Source organism: Ixodes scapularis, unplaced genomic scaffold (assembly GCF_016920785.2).
Source record: "Ixodes scapularis isolate PalLabHiFi unplaced genomic scaffold, ASM1692078v2 PGA_scaffold6__148_contigs__length_123643588, whole genome shotgun sequence".
In the NCBI taxonomy this organism is placed as follows: domain Eukaryota; kingdom Metazoa; phylum Arthropoda; class Arachnida; order Ixodida; family Ixodidae; genus Ixodes; species Ixodes scapularis.
Genome location: NW_024609881.1, coordinates 21,593,959 through 21,612,291, shown reverse-complemented (window position 1 = coordinate 21,612,291; position 18,333 = coordinate 21,593,959). Strand labels below are relative to the sequence as shown.

General features: G+C 44.6%; 1 protein-coding gene across 1 annotated transcript in view; it reads right to left on the bottom strand.

The window, feature by feature from the left end:
* Window positions 1-18,333, bottom strand: part of LOC8044145 (protein tweety) — a 52,403-nt gene that overhangs the window by 32,047 nt on the left and 2,023 nt on the right. Inside the window, exons 2-5 of the mRNA XM_042294647.1 lie at window positions 10,360-10,508; window positions 8,229-8,389; window positions 4,354-4,465; window positions 3,067-3,305 (exon numbers count right to left, since the gene is read on the bottom strand). Coding sequence (XP_042150581.1) covers window positions 3,067-3,305; window positions 4,354-4,465; window positions 8,229-8,389; window positions 10,360-10,482 — 635 coding nt within the window. The 5' untranslated portion in view covers window positions 10,483-10,508. The remainder of the gene's footprint in view (window positions 1-3,066; window positions 3,306-4,353; window positions 4,466-8,228; window positions 8,390-10,359; window positions 10,509-18,333) is intronic.

Here is an 18,333-nt window from a genome sequence, read left to right as displayed (position 1 = left end):
CCAAGACGCATCGCGCTCTCCGATGGCCGATTTTTGAGCGCGCGCCCAATCGGGCCCATCAGGGTGAAAAATATAGCCATCCGTTCAAAATACAAACGCGCGATTATGATTTATGAATATCATTGATCATATTGAACCTATTTCTGACCATAATAGGTGTATTTCAAGTTTCGCTTCAGTATCCCTTTAAAGGGGCGCTGCAATCATATTTAAGCGTCTACCCTTTTTGCGGTTTCCATGTCCCTTGGGGTTTGGGCAAGCCAGCGGGCACGGAGAGAGTAACTAAATATCAGTGCCTCATATTTTAACCGGACGACGTGGAAACCTCCTCCACCGACGAGGGCGACCCGTGGTACCGATAGCGTACAAAATGTGACGTCTTTGGTCCTGGGCTTGCTACTGGTCACAGCCGGTAAAAGCTTCTTTTTAGTCGAAATACAAAATATAAGTGGCACGAACCGTTTTCAGTTATTTATAAAAGTAGTTTTTATTCAGTGTTTTGACCAAAAAAGAAACGAACACAGTTCATAAAGTATGGAAACAAGAAATGACCCGTCGACATACCCGCCACCAAGCGGTGGAAAAGGCGGCGCATACTAGAAAGGAGTAGTGGGATCAGGCGCCAACACGGAAAGCTCCCGGATGTATGCGGCGGCGCTGCGGTCGCATGGTAAGGAGGATCCGACCGGCTTCGAGCGTTCCGAAGGCCTTCGGCGAGAAGCTTTGTCTTGCGGTTCGGCAGTTTCGCGGTATGGCAGCGCAAAGTAGCTCCCATTCTAAACTTATCTTTACCCCGTGTTTGCTGTCGTTTGTGGCCAATGAAGTGTCATGCCGAATTAGTATTTATTCGCGCAGCAAATGCAATGAGAGCCGCTCTGGCTGCCTGCTACATACAGCATATCGAGAACACGCTTTAATGGCGCCCTCTCGCGTCGTCGACAAGGAGTGCGGCAGCCGTGAGCGCTCAATGAGCTCACTACTCCTCCTTTAGTTCACGGCCACTCTCAAGCAACCAAGGACGTCATGAGGGAGGTTATTTTTTGCTTGTTTTTGTAACTTTAATTTGCCTATAACTTTTAAAATAAAGGGAATTGTGAGAAAAGAAAAGTTTCACTAAGTTACTACGTTCAGTGCGCTGAGGTTCGGTGCAAATTAAAAATTAGTAAAAAAAGTCATTGCAGGGCCCCTTTAAAGGGGGTAGCGTAACGAACGAAACCAGAGAAGCGGCACAGCATTGGAAGACGGCCGCGGGTGGCACTGGCGCTTGCAGCACCATCGTTCCGGCTATGGCTCCGGCTTGGCCGCTTGGTGAGCTTGGCCATGGCCAGCTCCGACCGATTCGCAGCTGTCGACTACACTGTCGTCTGCTAGTTTCACATTTTTTATTCACCTTCAAACACAAATCATGTCGCTGGAAGTTCACTGGAAACAAGTAATTGTTTTTGATGTATATATATTAGTTATGAAGAGTGTTAGGGTGCCTCTATCTGCCGGCCGATTGAGGCACCCAATGGAGCTGCGGATTGAAGCGCCACCTACATTGTCTTCCAAGGAGTGGCCGTTCCCGATGCATGGTGGAGGCTACGCAATAACCAGACTACCCCCTTTAAGCCACTGTAGTGGGGCGGAGGCACGAAGGGATGAAAAGAAACAAAGCAAAATGATGATGATGATGATTACATGCAGCTAAATGAGCTAAATGGAAAAAAAGGGCCAGCATAGCGTTACCTAGCGGTAGGACTCAGGAGTATTCAAGTAGCGCTGCCAAACCAAGCCAATCCATTTGCAGCCAATATAGAATTCAAAATGGCCGCTGCTCAGAGGTGTTTCCCGCTGCTCGCTAGTGATGATTTTGTCCGAATAATCAAACTTTCGGACTTCAAGCTGTCCGAAACATTGGTCGTGAATATGCACTATTTCTATGGGGTAAGTCACGGTTCCTCCTTTAGGTCCGAAATATCGAACAAGTCCGAATTATCGGAGTCCGAAAAAACGGTCGGCAACTGTATTTTATCAAATCAGAGCCACCCAGAAATGCATAGCTAACTGCTGAACACATTTGAGCATGTGCACCCTTTTTTTAGGTCTGAAGTCTTCTGCACCGTGTTATTGCATCAATACGAGAAAAAGTAAAATTTGAAAATTTTATGAGCCCTACCAACGAAGGGAATCTGGCATGCTCCAGCAAAAGGACTGCGGATAAATTTAAATCTTTCACCAGGAAACCGAAATTTGGAGGCCTTCTTGCAACAAGCTTCCGTCGAGTGGCGGGCCCTTAGCCGGAATCCAAACTTGTCGATTGGAGATCCATAGGCCTGTGCTTTACCTCAGAGCCACCTCAATGGGAGCCACCTCAGTGGCTCTGAGGCAAAGCACAGGTCAATGGAAAAGCACCTAAGTTAGGACGCACCCACGTTGGGACGCGCCAGTCATTCTGTACTAATCTCCAAAAATAGTTTGTACAAAAAGAGCTTTTTTCGTTCGTTTTTTATTCAAAAACATGCTTTCTAAAAGCTCACGGTGACCACAGCAAAGAAAAAAGATTGGGCCGACATCTTGGTACCTCGAGCCTGGGGGTTTCAGTACTCTGGGAACATTCAGTGACACTAGAAGTAGCCATATAAAGCAACTTTCATGTATTAACTCATCGCTAAAGGGTGGTGCTGTTATTGTATTTAGTTCGGTCTTGGTGGACCCCAGTGGTCCAGGTTTCAAGGGCGAGTTTCCCAATTGAGCGTATTAACAACGTTAATTTACCCGCTATGTGTGGCAGAAAAATCTATGCGTAAAAAGCGAAGTTACCACCACTAACTCCGCTAACTCTGACTACTCTAACCAACTCTAACTCAAACTAACTCTAACACTAACTCACCACAAACTCCACTAAACACTTGGTTTAGTGACAGTGGTTTAGCACCACGAGCGCTAAACCAAGAAATTTTCAGCAACAGCATTGAGGGACAGTTTGCGACACATCTTTTCAATTTTTCCCTCGAGACCACCGACGTTGGCGCTCAAGATTTGCCGCATTCAGCTCCCATCTTTAGCCCCCCTTTGGACGCTCACCGGAATAGCTCGACGAGCTGGAGGGCCCTGGGCAGGGGGCTGAGGGTGAGGTGGCCCACCCGGGAGTGCAGCTCCTGAGCCCGGGCGGCCCCAACGCTCAGATTGCCCTTCATGAGCTCCAGGGAGCGGTCCAGCAGGTTGCGTGCTGCGGGGTCCGACAAGGGCCCCGCCAGGGCCAGGGCCAGGCCGGACAGCTCCTGCTGGGCGCTCTGCCCCAGGGACCGATCCAGGAAGCGCGTCTGCCAGAGACGGGTACGTCAGAGTTGCCCGGCTAGAGGGACACGACCCACAAGGCAAGGCCTTTCCCCCCCAACGTCATTGCCAGCGGATTCACGCGGCGCCGTTCAGCTTGCGGCTTTTGTCAAGCTTCGGCGTGCTTTCCGCGGGTTAGGGATCCACCGACAACGTCGTGCAAATGCCTCGTCTTTTACGTGGTATTGGTTAGAGCCATCAAATGAGTTACACTACAGGTTCCAAACTGGGTTGCTAGGAACACGGAAGTTCTTCCATAGAGCCCCAGCAGGCTCCCAGAGTTCTCAAACTTCCTCAACCGTTCCTGCCTCCAAGCAAAGTGTTTTCCCAGAGTAGGCACTATGTCAGCACATACGAACCACTTGTCGATGCATAACCAGGAGCGAAACACTCTAGTACAAGCATTATTGTTTCCTGGCTTCTGAATAGTTCCCCCTTGCCTACCGCTCCTCCTCCCTTTTTTACCACAACCTGACAACCTGTTGTTCTGCCACAAAAGGCACAGGCTTTCCCCTATATAGGAGGCCATGACAGCATGACTTAAACCTATGCTTTGCGACGTCTACACGGTCATGATTTAGGGCAGATACCGCCATTCCCCGGTGAGCGTTTGCTGGTTCGTTGCAGTCATTTATTCAACCTCAAGGCTCCGTACGAGCATTACACGAGATATAAAAAACTGCAACACGTTGTTATGCCAAAAAAAAAAGGAAAAAGTTGGCACTAAAACCTTTTTATATGAAACACCAAACTACATGGCATGCAAGATAGACAAAGCTGGCATAATGTTTACACAAATATCTATAAATATTGGGTAGACCATTATTTTTTAAGAACTACTGCAAAATAATCAGTTCTAACAGCTAAAGTGGACTACAAAAATATGTTTTTTCGCTCCGACTAACTCATGATAGAAACGAACTTGACGTTCGGTGAACGTAGAACAGAACTCCATTTTAGTCTAGAAGCAATGGTTTGTGCAGAAACTGGGTTTGAGAGGCTACTCAATCCAAGAGGAAGAGAGAGAGAGGTTACCTGGTTCCCCATAGAGCTGAGGCTATCCTCCATGTCTTGGGTGGACTTCTGCACTGCCACCATTCCGCCGTGTGCCTGGTCATTGCCAAACAGGCCCAGGGCGAGAGCACCGCTGAAGGAGAAATTGCAGAGAGCTTGTCACATGCCGTTCTACCTCAATGAGTACTCAAATCCGACACCTGACACTCATGAAGCATTCACACGACAGATCTTTCTCTAAGGAAAAAACCAGATATGTCATAGTGCTTTCGGGAGGAAAAGTTATCAGAATACGGAGGCACCTCAGAAACTCAAAGCAACCCCTCACACGACAGAGTTGCAAATTTCACAGGCTCATCAACCAAAAGACAGAGAAAAAAAAAAAAAAGGTATTACACAGCTCAATACTGCCAACAATAATCCTTCAACAAAAGGGGCAAGTCCGGTTGCTCCGAAGGGACTGCAGATATTCTGCAGGCCGTTTACAGATTTTCCGCGACTACCCACGTGCTCGAGGGATTAGCGAGCATTTGTTACAGCGCACGTGACCTCGAAACTATATGTTTAATCCCCTACTCTAATCAAAATTCCATACTGTAAATATACCATGAACATCTGACATTTGGCACAGAAAAGGACCGACAGACTAAGCGTGCAACCTACGCTCCCAGGCGGCAGCCACACTCTGCCTCGCAAGTTGCGTGCAGCGCCATCAAGGGCGTTGGAACAACAGCCTAGCTCTAAGAAATTATTAGTGATGACACAAGCAAAATTGTGCCACAATATTATGAGAGGGTCTGCCTAAAATCAAGAATGTATTGAGCAAAAACAATCAAACTTTCACGATGCGACCAGAATTTTATTTTAAAAATATCAAGGCTCAGTGTTTGAAGGAACGTAGAAGTCCGTAAAAATGTGAAAGTTGTACGAATTGACATTAGAAAGAATATAGGATCATTTGACTGTGTAATAAATCCTTTCAAATAGAAACCTCGAAGCATGCAGTAGGCTCACAAGCAACTAAATGAGGGAAAGTTTACCAAAGCTTTACTTGGCTTAACTCTTAGTAGTCAACGGCAATCTGTCACCATTGAAAGTGAAGAAACTTGGACGAACTGTACGGCAAAATCCACGCTACTGCCTGCCAAAGAAGTATGAAAGTGACAGTGCCCGATAAAGAACTACATTCTTAACGACATTAGTGTGCCAAAGGCTGGACTGATATTTGAGCCATAAGACAGCTCAAATATCAAAGCAAAATGGCAATGAATTTATGAAAAAGTCTATTGCACTGACAACCAATGGCAATGCATTTGTACTACGAAACCATGCCTTCTTAATTTTGAAGTTCTCGTTCCCTTTCGCACTAGTCTTGCAACTAACGTGAATCATCCATTTGAATAAAATTTAGCACACATTTTCAGGCTACCGTAAGACGCCAAACGTGCGCCTGACACAAAAAGCACTCGCGCACTATTTTTTTAAACATCTAAACACGAGTAAGCACCCAGGTCATGATAAGCCCACCCCAGACTTCTACTGGCTAACCAAAGCACTTCCCCACATCAGCCACTTCTCCAAGCATGCCGGTGCAAAGCAATAAAGTAAGCTCCGCCGCCCCTGCCCCCCCCCCCTCCCTCCCAGTGTGGGATATCACCAGGATGACTTCGCGGGGATCGGACAAAAAAAAAGCTACAAACATCACCCCCCCTTCTTCCCCCGGCAAGGGAATCGCCAATTTTCCTCTGGTCGAGCCTTGTGGGAGTTACTTCAAAACCAAACCCACTGGGGGACAGGGTTGAGACTTTGGGCCGGAGCCACACGAGAGGGAGTCCCAATTTTCTCCTGCCCCACCTGTCTCCAGCTGTGCTAGTTACCGTAGTTTTACTTCATTTGATTTTCGCTAGATAATGTCCACCAATCTTCTAACCTCCTCCTTTATTCCATCCCCGCCAGCAAAACCCAGCGCCTCCGCCAAATCCGTTACCCCTTCAGGGAGGGCAGTCGAAGCCCTGTGCACTACAAGGTCAAATGTTCCATACACTTTCACTACGGCATATGGCACATAATGCGTCTACCTCTTGAGATTTATCCCTATACGTCTTTGTCCTTAAAGGGGCCCTCTGGAGCCTTCTGCGATCATCTGTTTATGTTGATATATTACGTAGTAGGTGCAAGTTAATATGTATACAAAGTTTTAGATTACAAAACAGTTTATTAAGCAGATGGCAGTAGAAATATATTGGGACTATTTTCTCTTAGAAGACAATCCCCCATTTCCTGCCCATCGCTAAAACTTGACCAATGGAAATGCTGCATCTCGCGGTGAATGCGAACGTTATTATTGCAACACTTTTTATGCTTGTGGTAAATTAGAGTTTGAAAAAAACGTAAACTTATTGTGGTGCGGGAAACATAGCCCGCAATCATCGCTCCAAAACAAGCGAACTATGTTTTCTCCCCGCAAGCTTGTTGCTAGGGGGTGATGCGTCGGCGCGTCAGCTCGTCTGCTTCCCGGGGCGTCTGCAGGCGTGCGTTTGCGGGACACATGTTCTTTCTTCCCGTGGATCCCGACTCCGAAGCCAGCTTTGCGATCGTTGCACGTCAACAAGTCAAACTTTTTTTTGTCACCTGTGGAATGCCACTGCATATTGCAGTAGCAGCGCGACGGTGCAGTGCGATGAACGACGACTGCCGAGCACAAAGTCCGGGCTCCTTGACGACGGTCCGCGCGTGTTCGAGAGATTCCTCCGCGGGTCGGCGGTCGGCCGCGTTGGTGACGCGCAGCGACGCCAGAATCCTTCGCTTGCTATTGGCTGACGCGTAAAGAGATGCCCCTCCCGTTTTCCGGGGTCATCTCAGAAAGGGGGGCGTGCCGGGGACTTTGATAGCAATTTTAATAGGGAAATATGCCACGCATGACCATAATTTTACGATTTTTAGGACCCTTGGGGCCCGTAGATTGAGTTACTGTCATAAATAGACCATCGCAGAACGCTCCGGAGGGCCCCTTTAACACTCCTGTTCTCGGCTCGAACAACAAAGAACTTTCCCGAGAGTTATCGAACACATTTTGTTTTCTTATGCCCGGTTTTTATGACCTGTATATTGTTAAAGATGATTTTTCTTGCATTCTTTCCTCTCACATTTTCCTTTCTGCCTCTTTCACGCCTTTTTTGACGGATCTAGTCTGCTCGGCCCCATCACTAGTGTGCATGTATTTCAATGTCAGATTTCGAGTATGGTTTGTCCATTCTGTGCTTAAACTTTTAATGTATAACTACCTCAATACTTTCTGTGCCCATTGGCTATCATCAATTTCAATTAACCTTTCTTCTTAAAATTTCAAATTACTAATTGCCTCTCTGCTCTCAGAGGATGACCAGCGCCCTGCACTCCCTCATTTAGTGTGTTCCCATGCGCTCTCAGTGCTAACCTGCCCATGCTCTTTTGTCGAATATCCAATCCTGACAGAACCTCTGATCTCCCGCACAGTGCTCCATTGCCAACAGACAGTACAGGCACCATTACTCCTTTCCATATACTTCTCACCACTTTGTATTCATTATAATTCCAGAGTGCCTAGAGTTTCACAATAGCTTAATTTATTTTTCCCTACCTAATTATATTTTCTTCCGTGTTTCTTTAGATATTACCTAATCTCATTGAGCCATACCTGCCAGATATTTGTACTCTTCTACATGGTCTATTTTAATGTCTCATATTTTCAGTGGTTCCCTCTTTTCATCGTGATGATGATGATGTAGTGACCAATGTTGCTCGACCGAATTTCGAAAAGGGCATACTGTGCATGTGCCCCCAAATGCTGCACCGACAGTGCATGCGCAAAGACGTCGGCCAGCTAACGTAGAGTGGAAACAGACGAGAGGCCCCACCAGCAGAGCAGTGCAAACAGCGCCAGCGTCCACTTGAGCGGGGTGAGTCGGCGCTTTTTCTTGAGACCAGAGTCGCAGCAGCGGCACAGGAAGAAGATGAGGAAAGCCAGCAGCGTCAGGATGAGCCAGAAACCCGGAACCGCTATCAAGATGCCCAGGCTCTGCGTGATGGCGGCAACAATGCATCAACTTCACATTTTGCGACCGAGTGCCACACACCAAAGAGCGTGTCGCACTACACGCCGTTAACCCCTTGGCTCCTAATCACGAGTGTGATTCACGTTGTGTTAGAGACCAGAAGCCTTGACAACGCGTCTGCCTTGTGTTTCGGTTTCAAAGCTTTTTTCATTCGCTCTCCGGCAGACGGCATCACTACCGCTACTGCTCTGCCCCCTTCAGGACATTTTGCTGTTTGTTTCGAAGTTTCCCCGAGAGGGAAAGGCGACATGTCCTCAACGCGGAGGCACGCTTTAGCTGATTAAGAAATATGGAAAAGTTTATCTGAAAGAGACAAGTGAACTATCCTTTCTGATCACGAGTTGTAACACCTGTCTGATGACTTTGAAACTATTTAAAACGAGCAATTTGCATGAAAATTAAAAAAAAGAAAATGCACTTGGCTTTTAGATGTGGTTTGCTGCTCTCCATCGTCTTGAATGTTTCTAACAATACCACTCAGTAACATATTTACTGAATGGACCCGCTAGACGGTCAGGAATTTTTAGCGAGAGCAACAGACATCTGGAGGCAGAGTGAATGTCAGCTTTAATTTTTGCACAAGTTGCCTATTTTAAAATAAAGTTGCATAGTATCTTTTACGAAAAGAAATTTGTCTGCAATGGGTAAAAAGGTATTAAAGAAGACCAAAGTCTCTCAGAGAGCATCAAAATAGTACTCGAGCTTCTGCTAAGATCGGGCATTTTTCGGCAAAAGGTTATGCGCCCACCACCTGCCCACCATAAAATTCCGAGATAGTCCACCTAACGTCAAGAGCAAATCGGCTGAAAATATGGATTGGGCTAATTTACGGTATACAATCGAGAAAAGTTTTAAAAAATTGCTTTTTTTAGGTGGTGTCCCTTCCAAGCTTGCTATGGTGGCAAGGGGCAAGAAAGCAAAGATGACTGTACTTCCCAGTGAGCAACGTCCGCTTACATCCCGCCATAGTGAACTAGCCGCATTTACGCCGAGGCCATCATTGATCCCAACACTATTATTACTAGCAGTGGGCTATCTTTCAGTGTTTAAAAAAATATAGCAAATCAAGCCAAAAATAGGGGTGGGCTATCTTTGGGGGGTGGGGGGTGGGGGGGGGGGGGGTATTTCTCAGAATTTTACAGTAACAACTAATTTGTTAAATCTTTTTCCGGAGGAAACACGCACAGTGGACATACCACTCCTCCATGCTCCCTCCAGCCAATGGGAGGCTAGCGAAATGACTCTTACATTGACGCAACCATGAAGCTAGAGTCCAAAGAGAAGTCATTTTTGAGCCGGAACGTGCGAGAAGATGAAATTGCTCCAAACTCTAAACGTATAATTCAACAAAAATATTGTTTCTTTTAGAAAAGCGAGTTTTGTGACACTGAGGCAGTTAAAAAAGCAATCTCCAGTCAAGAGCAGCCAGGGAAGCTAATAATGATATTAGTTTATTCCCATTACAGGTAGAGGTGGGGACCAAGAAAAAAGCAGCGCGAGACAGCTCGCAGAGCTCTCGGCCCCCATACATTCCACAGCGGAAAAATAGAAATGAATGTAGATCATGAATACTGTAGCAAAATGACTTAATTTTTGCGGGAAGCAAGTTTTTATGAACTTTGAGTCTCGGATTCGAAACGCCAAATGCGTTACAGCATTCTCCATCTGGCAGATGCCCTTTAAACAGTTTATGGAAAGGAGTAACAAACACAAGATGTGCCCACCATCATATAAAAAAAGGGCGAAGTTTATAACGAAATAATGCGCTATTGCCAAAGAAAAAAAAAATGCAATGTCCATTGCAAACCCCGAAGAATGCCGCAGAAACAGATCTTTGCGTACCCCAACTTTATCCGTACGACCGAGGAAAATTAAGCGTTTCTTAGAGGTAACTATGGGCAGTTTACGCCGAGTCTGAACAGGTCAATCTCACCTCGAGGTAGACATTGCTGCTGGGGTCGAAGGTCGAGTTGACGGGAGCAAAACCAATGTCGACGTGGGGCACGATGTGGAACCACTCGGCCACCACGGATACCTGGTAGCCCTCGTGCGTCATGGCTGCCGCCACCCTGGAGGGACCACCTGCGGGGGCCACCGTGCAATTGGCTTTCAGAAAGCTCCTATACTATTAACTCACAATCTGTTTAAAGGGTAACTCCGACCGAATACGAAACCAAAATAAATGAACAATATCACTTTAGTGGCACGAAATATGATCACAGCCGAAATATTACGTCAAAGCAAAGCCGCGTGCTCCACTAAAACCGATTTTAAAGATGCGACCAGCAACTCTTAAACGTGCGTCAAGCGGGATGGCTTTTAGTCGAGCAACACCGGGCGATGCTTACCACAGCATTCCCGTGACATCACGTCGCAGTGGTGCTGCAGTTGATTCTGCATGTTGCACCGCGTACCGGAGCACCACGGTGACAACAAGTTGCAGCCATACAGCTGATGATCAGTGTTGCCATCCCTTTCAAGAAGATAGTTTTGGTTTTGCCGTAGACACCCGAAATCATATTTTGAACCGTGATATTTATAAAACTAAAAACATTATACCTTGTAATTCAGGGACATTGACTGAGCTGAAAACGGTCGTAATCACAGATTCGAAAATATCGACCAGAGTTGCTTTTTGAAGGGCAACTCCGCTCAGTTTCTGGGATAATGAGCGATTTCACATTAAAAAGCACTAATAAAAGGCACTGTATCATTTGTAACGAAAAATGGGATATACAGTCAAATCTCGTAAATTAAAACTCGCTTAATTCAAACTTGCGGATAATTCAAACTAACATGCAGGTCCCTTCCTATGTGTCTTTATAAAAGGAAACTTCCGGTAATTCATACTTCTCTTTATTCAAGGAAATGTTCAGTCCACCTCAAGTATGAATTAACGAGATTCGACTGCATTTCGTTACATCTTACTTTAAACACGAGCAGGATTCAAAACCAAAACTTCGGCTTCGTTCGGCAACATTGGCCTTGGGCTGCCAAAAACATGGCTATCCCGTGGTACGAGACATCACGTGATTCTATACGCAACAACGAGCAGGATTGGGGCGGGCCAAAGAACCACCGTTGATGAAGGCGAGTTCCAGGTGCAAGTGTCGTCTGCACCGCACTCTTCACCACAGTTTCCTGCCTACGACATTTAACGAAGTCCGCACAACTGCGGCATCAGCCTGCGGACATAGGGTGAACAAAACTCCGAGAGACAATAATCACAAACAGTGAGACGACGACGGCGATTGTGACGCGGGAGGCGGCAGTAGTGGCAGGACGGCTTCCAAGAAGCGCGCTGCGCAGGCACGTTATGCCAACCACGTGAACACAGTTGAGCGCCGAGAGGAAACTTTGCTGACGTCACCCGTTACACTTGCCTGGACAAGTAAAAAAAAGAAGGGGCAATGGTGATGATGTTTCACTCAATGCTGGCTATGCCAACGCCATAGCCTTGATTGCGCAGTTGGTTGCTCCTCAATTTTCCCGCTAGAGTCAGCCAATTTCGGCAACTTGGCACGTTCCAAAAAGTTTGCTGGACTGTTTAAGAGACAATTAGACAGAACTATATCGTAACATCTGGCGTGGGGTCTTCCTAGGTGACACGGAAGAAGACTGCATTGCTTTTTTCAAAAAGCAAAAAAAAGAGCAAAGCTGCCCTTTAAGAACAGGGATCCTCGAGGAAAATATGACAGAACACCACGAAAACCGTTAGGCCGGGTCACACTTCTAAAAACTCATACAGAAGACAATCTGCACACAGATTCGAACGCGAGTCTCCGGAAGATTCGTGCTTCAAATGTCGCATGGCAGCGAGTTCAAGGAGAAAACTTGGCACGTGGCATCCAAACCACGGATGCTGCAGTGACCTGCGTTGGCAAACTCTTTTGTATGATATGAGCAGTGTGACCCCGGCCTGGATGAAAAAGGATGCGAAAAATTATTTACAACAAAAAAACAACAACCTTTATTTAGAGCTATATTTACAATGCGAAACAAATTCGTAGCTGGCGCCAGCGGGAGCCCGCACAAAAGTGGCAACTAGCAGTCACGTGACTGGCCACTAGTCACGTGGTGCTTGCGCTCTTTCAAAAGCTTCCTATCGGCTCTAAAAATTGCTTATAAATCTTCATAATTTTGTCGCACTTCTTTATTTAACAGAATATTTTGACATTTGAGAAACAACAAGTACAAGAAAATGGTCACTCCTGTTTTGACTCGTACAGTGACAAACAAAAGCTTTGATGTTCTGTTCAAAAAGGTGCGGTGTCACATGTTCTAGTTTTTAACATGTCGGTACCCCCAAACATAGTTATTATAATGTACGCTAGAGGTTCAAGTGGCGCTAGTGTGCTGACGCAAATTGAAGCAGACAGCAACCAGTCCAAAATCGACTTCCGGTAATGCATTTCTATGGGAAAGAGTGAGTGCATTTTCTCCCCACGCTCGATCATAAGAACAAATATCCCAAATAATTTCTACAACTTAGATAGCTTCAAACATTTCTCAGTCGGGCCGACGAAATAATTGGTCAGTTACGGTGTTTTTCTTTCAAATTCATCGCATTAAAACGGTGCTAAAACGGCTTTGTACGTGTATTTATGTGAACTGTCTGACACTGTTAGCATGAACACGACGTCGGCGCTTTTCAGTATGAGGGATACACGTACCAAGCGAACAAAGACATCTGGAAATTAAGGGAGACGGCAAGAACTACGCAGTAACACTGGATCAGTAACTACCCGTTTTATTCTTTCTGCTCTGTGCGAAGATGCTTGTTCTACGTTCAAAACATTGCCCGCAAGCTCGAAATCTTTGAGGACAAGTGACTGATAAAAGCTGCCCGGCATAGAAAATAATAAAAAGAGACACCTTTTATAGCCTACATACTTCATTCCTTACGTTTTGAATGTTTTTAACCGCTCGTAAGGATGCAAGACGGGTCATTTGCATATAGTGACAGGACTGGCATATTAGCAATATGTAAGCGTCACCGGAATGCTGGCGAGCCTTGAACACACTCTATATTCCTTTCGATTGTAATTTTGCTTTGAATCGTTGCTTGTTTTTACACACCTGCAGCGGAACACACGTTTAGAACTGAAATGTAGCGAAGTTAAACATTGTTCACTGAGGAAGAAAAATGTGCTAACTAAAGCAATTACACTTTTACAGTGCTAATCAAGGTACATAAACCCAGGGATCCTGGGTTCGAGCCCCACCCCTGCCCGTTTTGATCTGGATGAGCATCGTACCGGCGTGCGGTCGTGTATCACTACTGCGTGATGCACGTTAAAGACCCCGGGCTAGCGGCTGTACCGCACTGGCTAAATTTCTTATCTACAGCTGGGAGGCTCGTCGCCTCTGTGAGGCAAACCAAGTTCTAGGCTGTATAAATACACACACAACCCAATTTTTTTTCAAGGTACATACAATTCGGTACGACCCAAATAAGCAAAGTGTTCCGTGTTATTTTCCGGCGAAAAAAATGCATGCGTGTTTTCCCATAGGAATGCACAGGAGCACCGCAAAAGTAGACTGGTTGCTGTCTGCTTCAATTTGCGTCACGGAAGTCGCATAGACACTAGCGCCAGTTGAACCTCTAGCGTACATTATACTAACTCTATGGCCCCAAAGAGAAGGACGACTGTAGTCCTCGTGATTGTCGAGCTGCGCTGTTGCTTCATGCTGTACCACGCGTGCTTTCCCTACTAGTTGAAAAGCCACCACGTTTTCGCTGCCAATTCTAACTGGTTGATTGGCTGCACTTAGGCAGTAGACACTGAGAAAGTTCTAAAATAAATGAGGTTATTGCTGTATATATATTGTTGGATGTCAAATTCTCCATTTCCTTCAATACCCGTTTGAACTGTCTGCATAACGCTTGTATGTAAACAGTACGTAGTTGTAGTTCTTGAACTGACGAAAAAGACGCAAGTGACTGGCGGTCAATTTTAAGCTGCACTGTGGTGAGGTCCGATTAACTGAACGGTAAAAGGGACACTGACAGAGTATTTATGCTCGAAGGTTTTTATTTGTACATGACATTCGAGAGCGCGACTACCCAGAACACAATTTGCGGCTCGAAATTTGTTTTCTTTCCTCCAGAAAACCGCCGATGGAGAACTGGCCAGTTTGAGTTGTGCTCACTCTCTTCTCCATGGCCATTTTCTATGGTCTAGACACAACCACCAAAGATAACCGAAGTCGTGGGTCATTGAAGGCGCACACTCAATGCTGGAAATATGATACCCATTTTTTGTGACTGGTAAAAAGCTGCAGATACATCAATTGAAAAAAAAAAAAAAATGTTGCACAGCCACGTGACTTTTGGTAACTTTCTCCTCCGCTATATTTCTTCTCCCTCCCCAGTCCAAATTCAAATTTGGTTTAGAGCAGTTTTTTTTTTTTTTTTTTTTTTTTTTATTAAAAATATATATGACAGCAAAATATTGATTGGGTAGCATTCTGACACCATGATAGATCGCCTGGCAAACAATAAAAACATTTTTTGGGAGAGTGTCAGTGTCGCTTTAATCCAGTTCAGATTATAAACACATTAGATTGGATATCTAAGCTAATTGCTTCTCTGTCACAAGCAGATGAGATGCAACAAAAAACAATGCTTGTCTGCAATTGATTCATTCATTACCACAACTTACTAGCAGTTTCCCAAACAGCTGCATTATTTGTCGCAAAATTTACAATGAACAACTAAGAGTTATCCAGACTGTGCACCCTCATATGTACTCTACCCCGAAAAACTAAAGGGAATGGAAATGTCAGTGTTCAGGTAAAGCAAACTCTAGTATTTCTCAAAAGCATATTCAGCATATTCTCCAAAGCATATTGAGCTGTGTTTGAGACTCCTGTTCTTCCTCTCCTTCATTGTCCTCTTTCTCCGGTATAGTTCATCATGTTTAATCATCCCAGCTTGTTTGCACCCTACCATTCTTTTCATATTCTGATGGTGGTTTGTTAATAGTCAAATTGCTTAGTGCAGTTCCATAAGGGCAACACATTTAAATTAATATGCTTCACATTTGCAAAGAGCCAACGAGTGTTTAAAAATGCAGAGATTTCACTGACGAGACGACACCTCGCTTAAAAGGCTGCCAGCCAGAGTGCACTGCCTACATACTACAGATTTAGGAAAAGTATGGTTTAAGAGGGTTGTGAAGCCTATTTATTGTTATAATTTGGTGGAGTATGAGCAGTGTTGAGAAGTGGTTTAAGTACATTGTACTTGAAGTACTACTAGTTCAAGCAGATCTAGAAAACTTGTACTTTACTTGAAGTACATTCTCCGAGCACATTCCTCAAATTCGGTCTTATTAAATTTGTATCACCAAATGATGCTTTGTCCAATCTGAAGAAATACTGGGAGGGACATACTACTCTCATCAAAAATGCAAACAGAAGACGCGTCGCTCCATTCGTTCTGGGGGCGGCTTTCCTGTAGCATTTCAAACCCTTGCTACTTCTCGCCCGGTCAGCACAAGTGAAAAGGTTAAAAATGTGGGGAGAGGGCTATTAACCATAATGGGACCACAAAACTGTGATGCAGAAGAAGTAGGATATTTTTAAGTCAAAGAAAAAAATAACAGAGGATGATGTCTCAATATTTTGCAACATTATCCATGGTTTTCTTCTCCTTCAGCTTGATCAAAAGTTCCTTAATTTTTCCACACCACAGTTTCGGGTGTCACATTATGATTAATTATCACTAGCTCGCCTGCACACTAGCTTTTATTCATTAACCCCTTAAGTGCCTTGGACGAGCTGAGCTCGTCGGCCATTTTCGGACTAAAAATGCCATGGACGAGCTCAGTTCGTCTATTGGTTTTTTCGGTAGCCCTCAATTCCACGGACGAGCAAGGCTCATCCGTGTAGTTTTGCGGCACTGATCATGGATGGCAACACTCGTATTAGTTGGCAAACATTTTTTTCGCCTCCGCTGATTTTTTTATAATAAACTTTTCAAATTATATGTGGAATACTAGAGGAATAAAAATTCAAAATAAAAAAAACTGGCACTTTTAGGGTACTTTTGGGGGAAAAAAAATGTGGCACTTAAGGGGTTAAAAAGAGGACACTCCTGTAGAGGATTGCTTGCAGAAACCATGGGGCCGACGTCATGCACTCTTTTAGTGCATCTAATCCCCTTGGTTACAACAAGACAGCGCAAGCAGTCAAATTCAGAAGTCTGAAGGACTTCCGAATTTGGTGCCAGTTCTGAAAATAACTACTCTGGTCACTGGACTTTATCCAATATTTGGCGCCATTCCCGAAAATAAGTGATGCACTCCCAAATCCCGATTACCCCTGGGGCAACGCATACCAATTAAAAAATCACCGATAGGTGAACGAAAGATTCTGTCAAAAAGTACTTGTACTTTACTTTAGAAGTACATTCTATTTATAGTATACTTTACTTCAAGTACACTGCACCCAGGGCTGAGCAGAGATACTCCAAAAAGTATTCGGGAATACAAATACTGAGATACATGTATTTTAAGGCCCAAAATACAGACACTGAGATACATTTGTTTTTTATGAAATGGAATATTCGTAAGATAATTTGAAAAAACGGCAAAAAAGTATTCCGGAATACAGATACTTATAAAAATACATCAGTTCCTAAACGGTGCTATGTGGGGGGGGGTGTACTTTGTGGCGAATGCAAATGGTAATGTATGCTTGTGCTCCAAATGGTAATGTATGCTTGTGTTTTCCTTTTTGTGTCATTTTATGCACATCCCCTTGCTTCGAGCTCTTTATTTATCCCCGACAGGGTATTTATGCTCGCCAAGATTTTTATTTTCACATTACGTATGAGAGCCCAACTAACCAAAAAACCATTCGCGGCTCGAAATTTGTTTTCTTTCCCACTAAAAACAGCTGTTAGAGATCTGGCCGGTTTGAGTCGCGCTCACTCTCTTCTCCGTGGCCACGTGCCGTTGCTTATGGTTTAGACACAACCACCAAAGATAATCAAAGTCGTAGGTCATCAGACACACACACAATATTGAACATAGAAAAGAAATATGATACCCATTTTTTGTGGCTTCTAAAAAGCTGCAAATGCGTTGTTTGGGGGGAAAAAAGTATCAGGGCCATGTGACTTCTGCCAACTCTCTCCACCTCTATATTTCTTCTTCCTCCCCAGTCCAGTTCCCTTTTCGAGCAGCTGCTTTTTTTTTTCTTTTTTTTTTTTTTTACTTTATTCAAAATATATGTAACACTGTAACAAAATATTGCTTGGGCAGTCTTCTGACATCATAATAAATCGCCTGGCGAAAAATAAAAATAAATTTTGGGGGTGTCAGTGCTTCTTAATGATGCTAAAGAAACAAAAAAAAAACATGTCACTTTCGGTGAACCACAGTTACTGAACTGTAAAGAATGCGTGCCTTGCTTGCCAAAAGGCGTCTGCACAAGCCCTGTTTTGCCGTGAGGATGCATCTCAAACTGTCGTAGTATATGCTTTTGAGTCACCCATTGGGAAGATTGGACAACAAAGCCGTACCTTTTTTACACTCAACTACTTTAGAGCGTTTGCTCCGCTAAATTGGAAAGAGTGGAGGGCTTTGTGAGAGGAGCTTATTCTGTAATTCTTGCCAGTAACCTTCTTTACACCAGCATTTTTTAATATTGGTGACTGTGATGGATAATCTTACAGGGCAGGTTCATAATATAAATTCTGAAGCACTTTGCACCAAACACGTCTTTATCTTTTAAATTTATCATCAAAAACGGCACCAAATGTAACGAGATACCCAAGTCTGGCAAAGTATTGCATTGTGTATCGAGATACATTCTTCAAGTGTATAAGATACTATTGAAATATATTTGCATCACGATACTGCCCAGCCCCGATTGCACCCAGTGTACTTTCTACTTA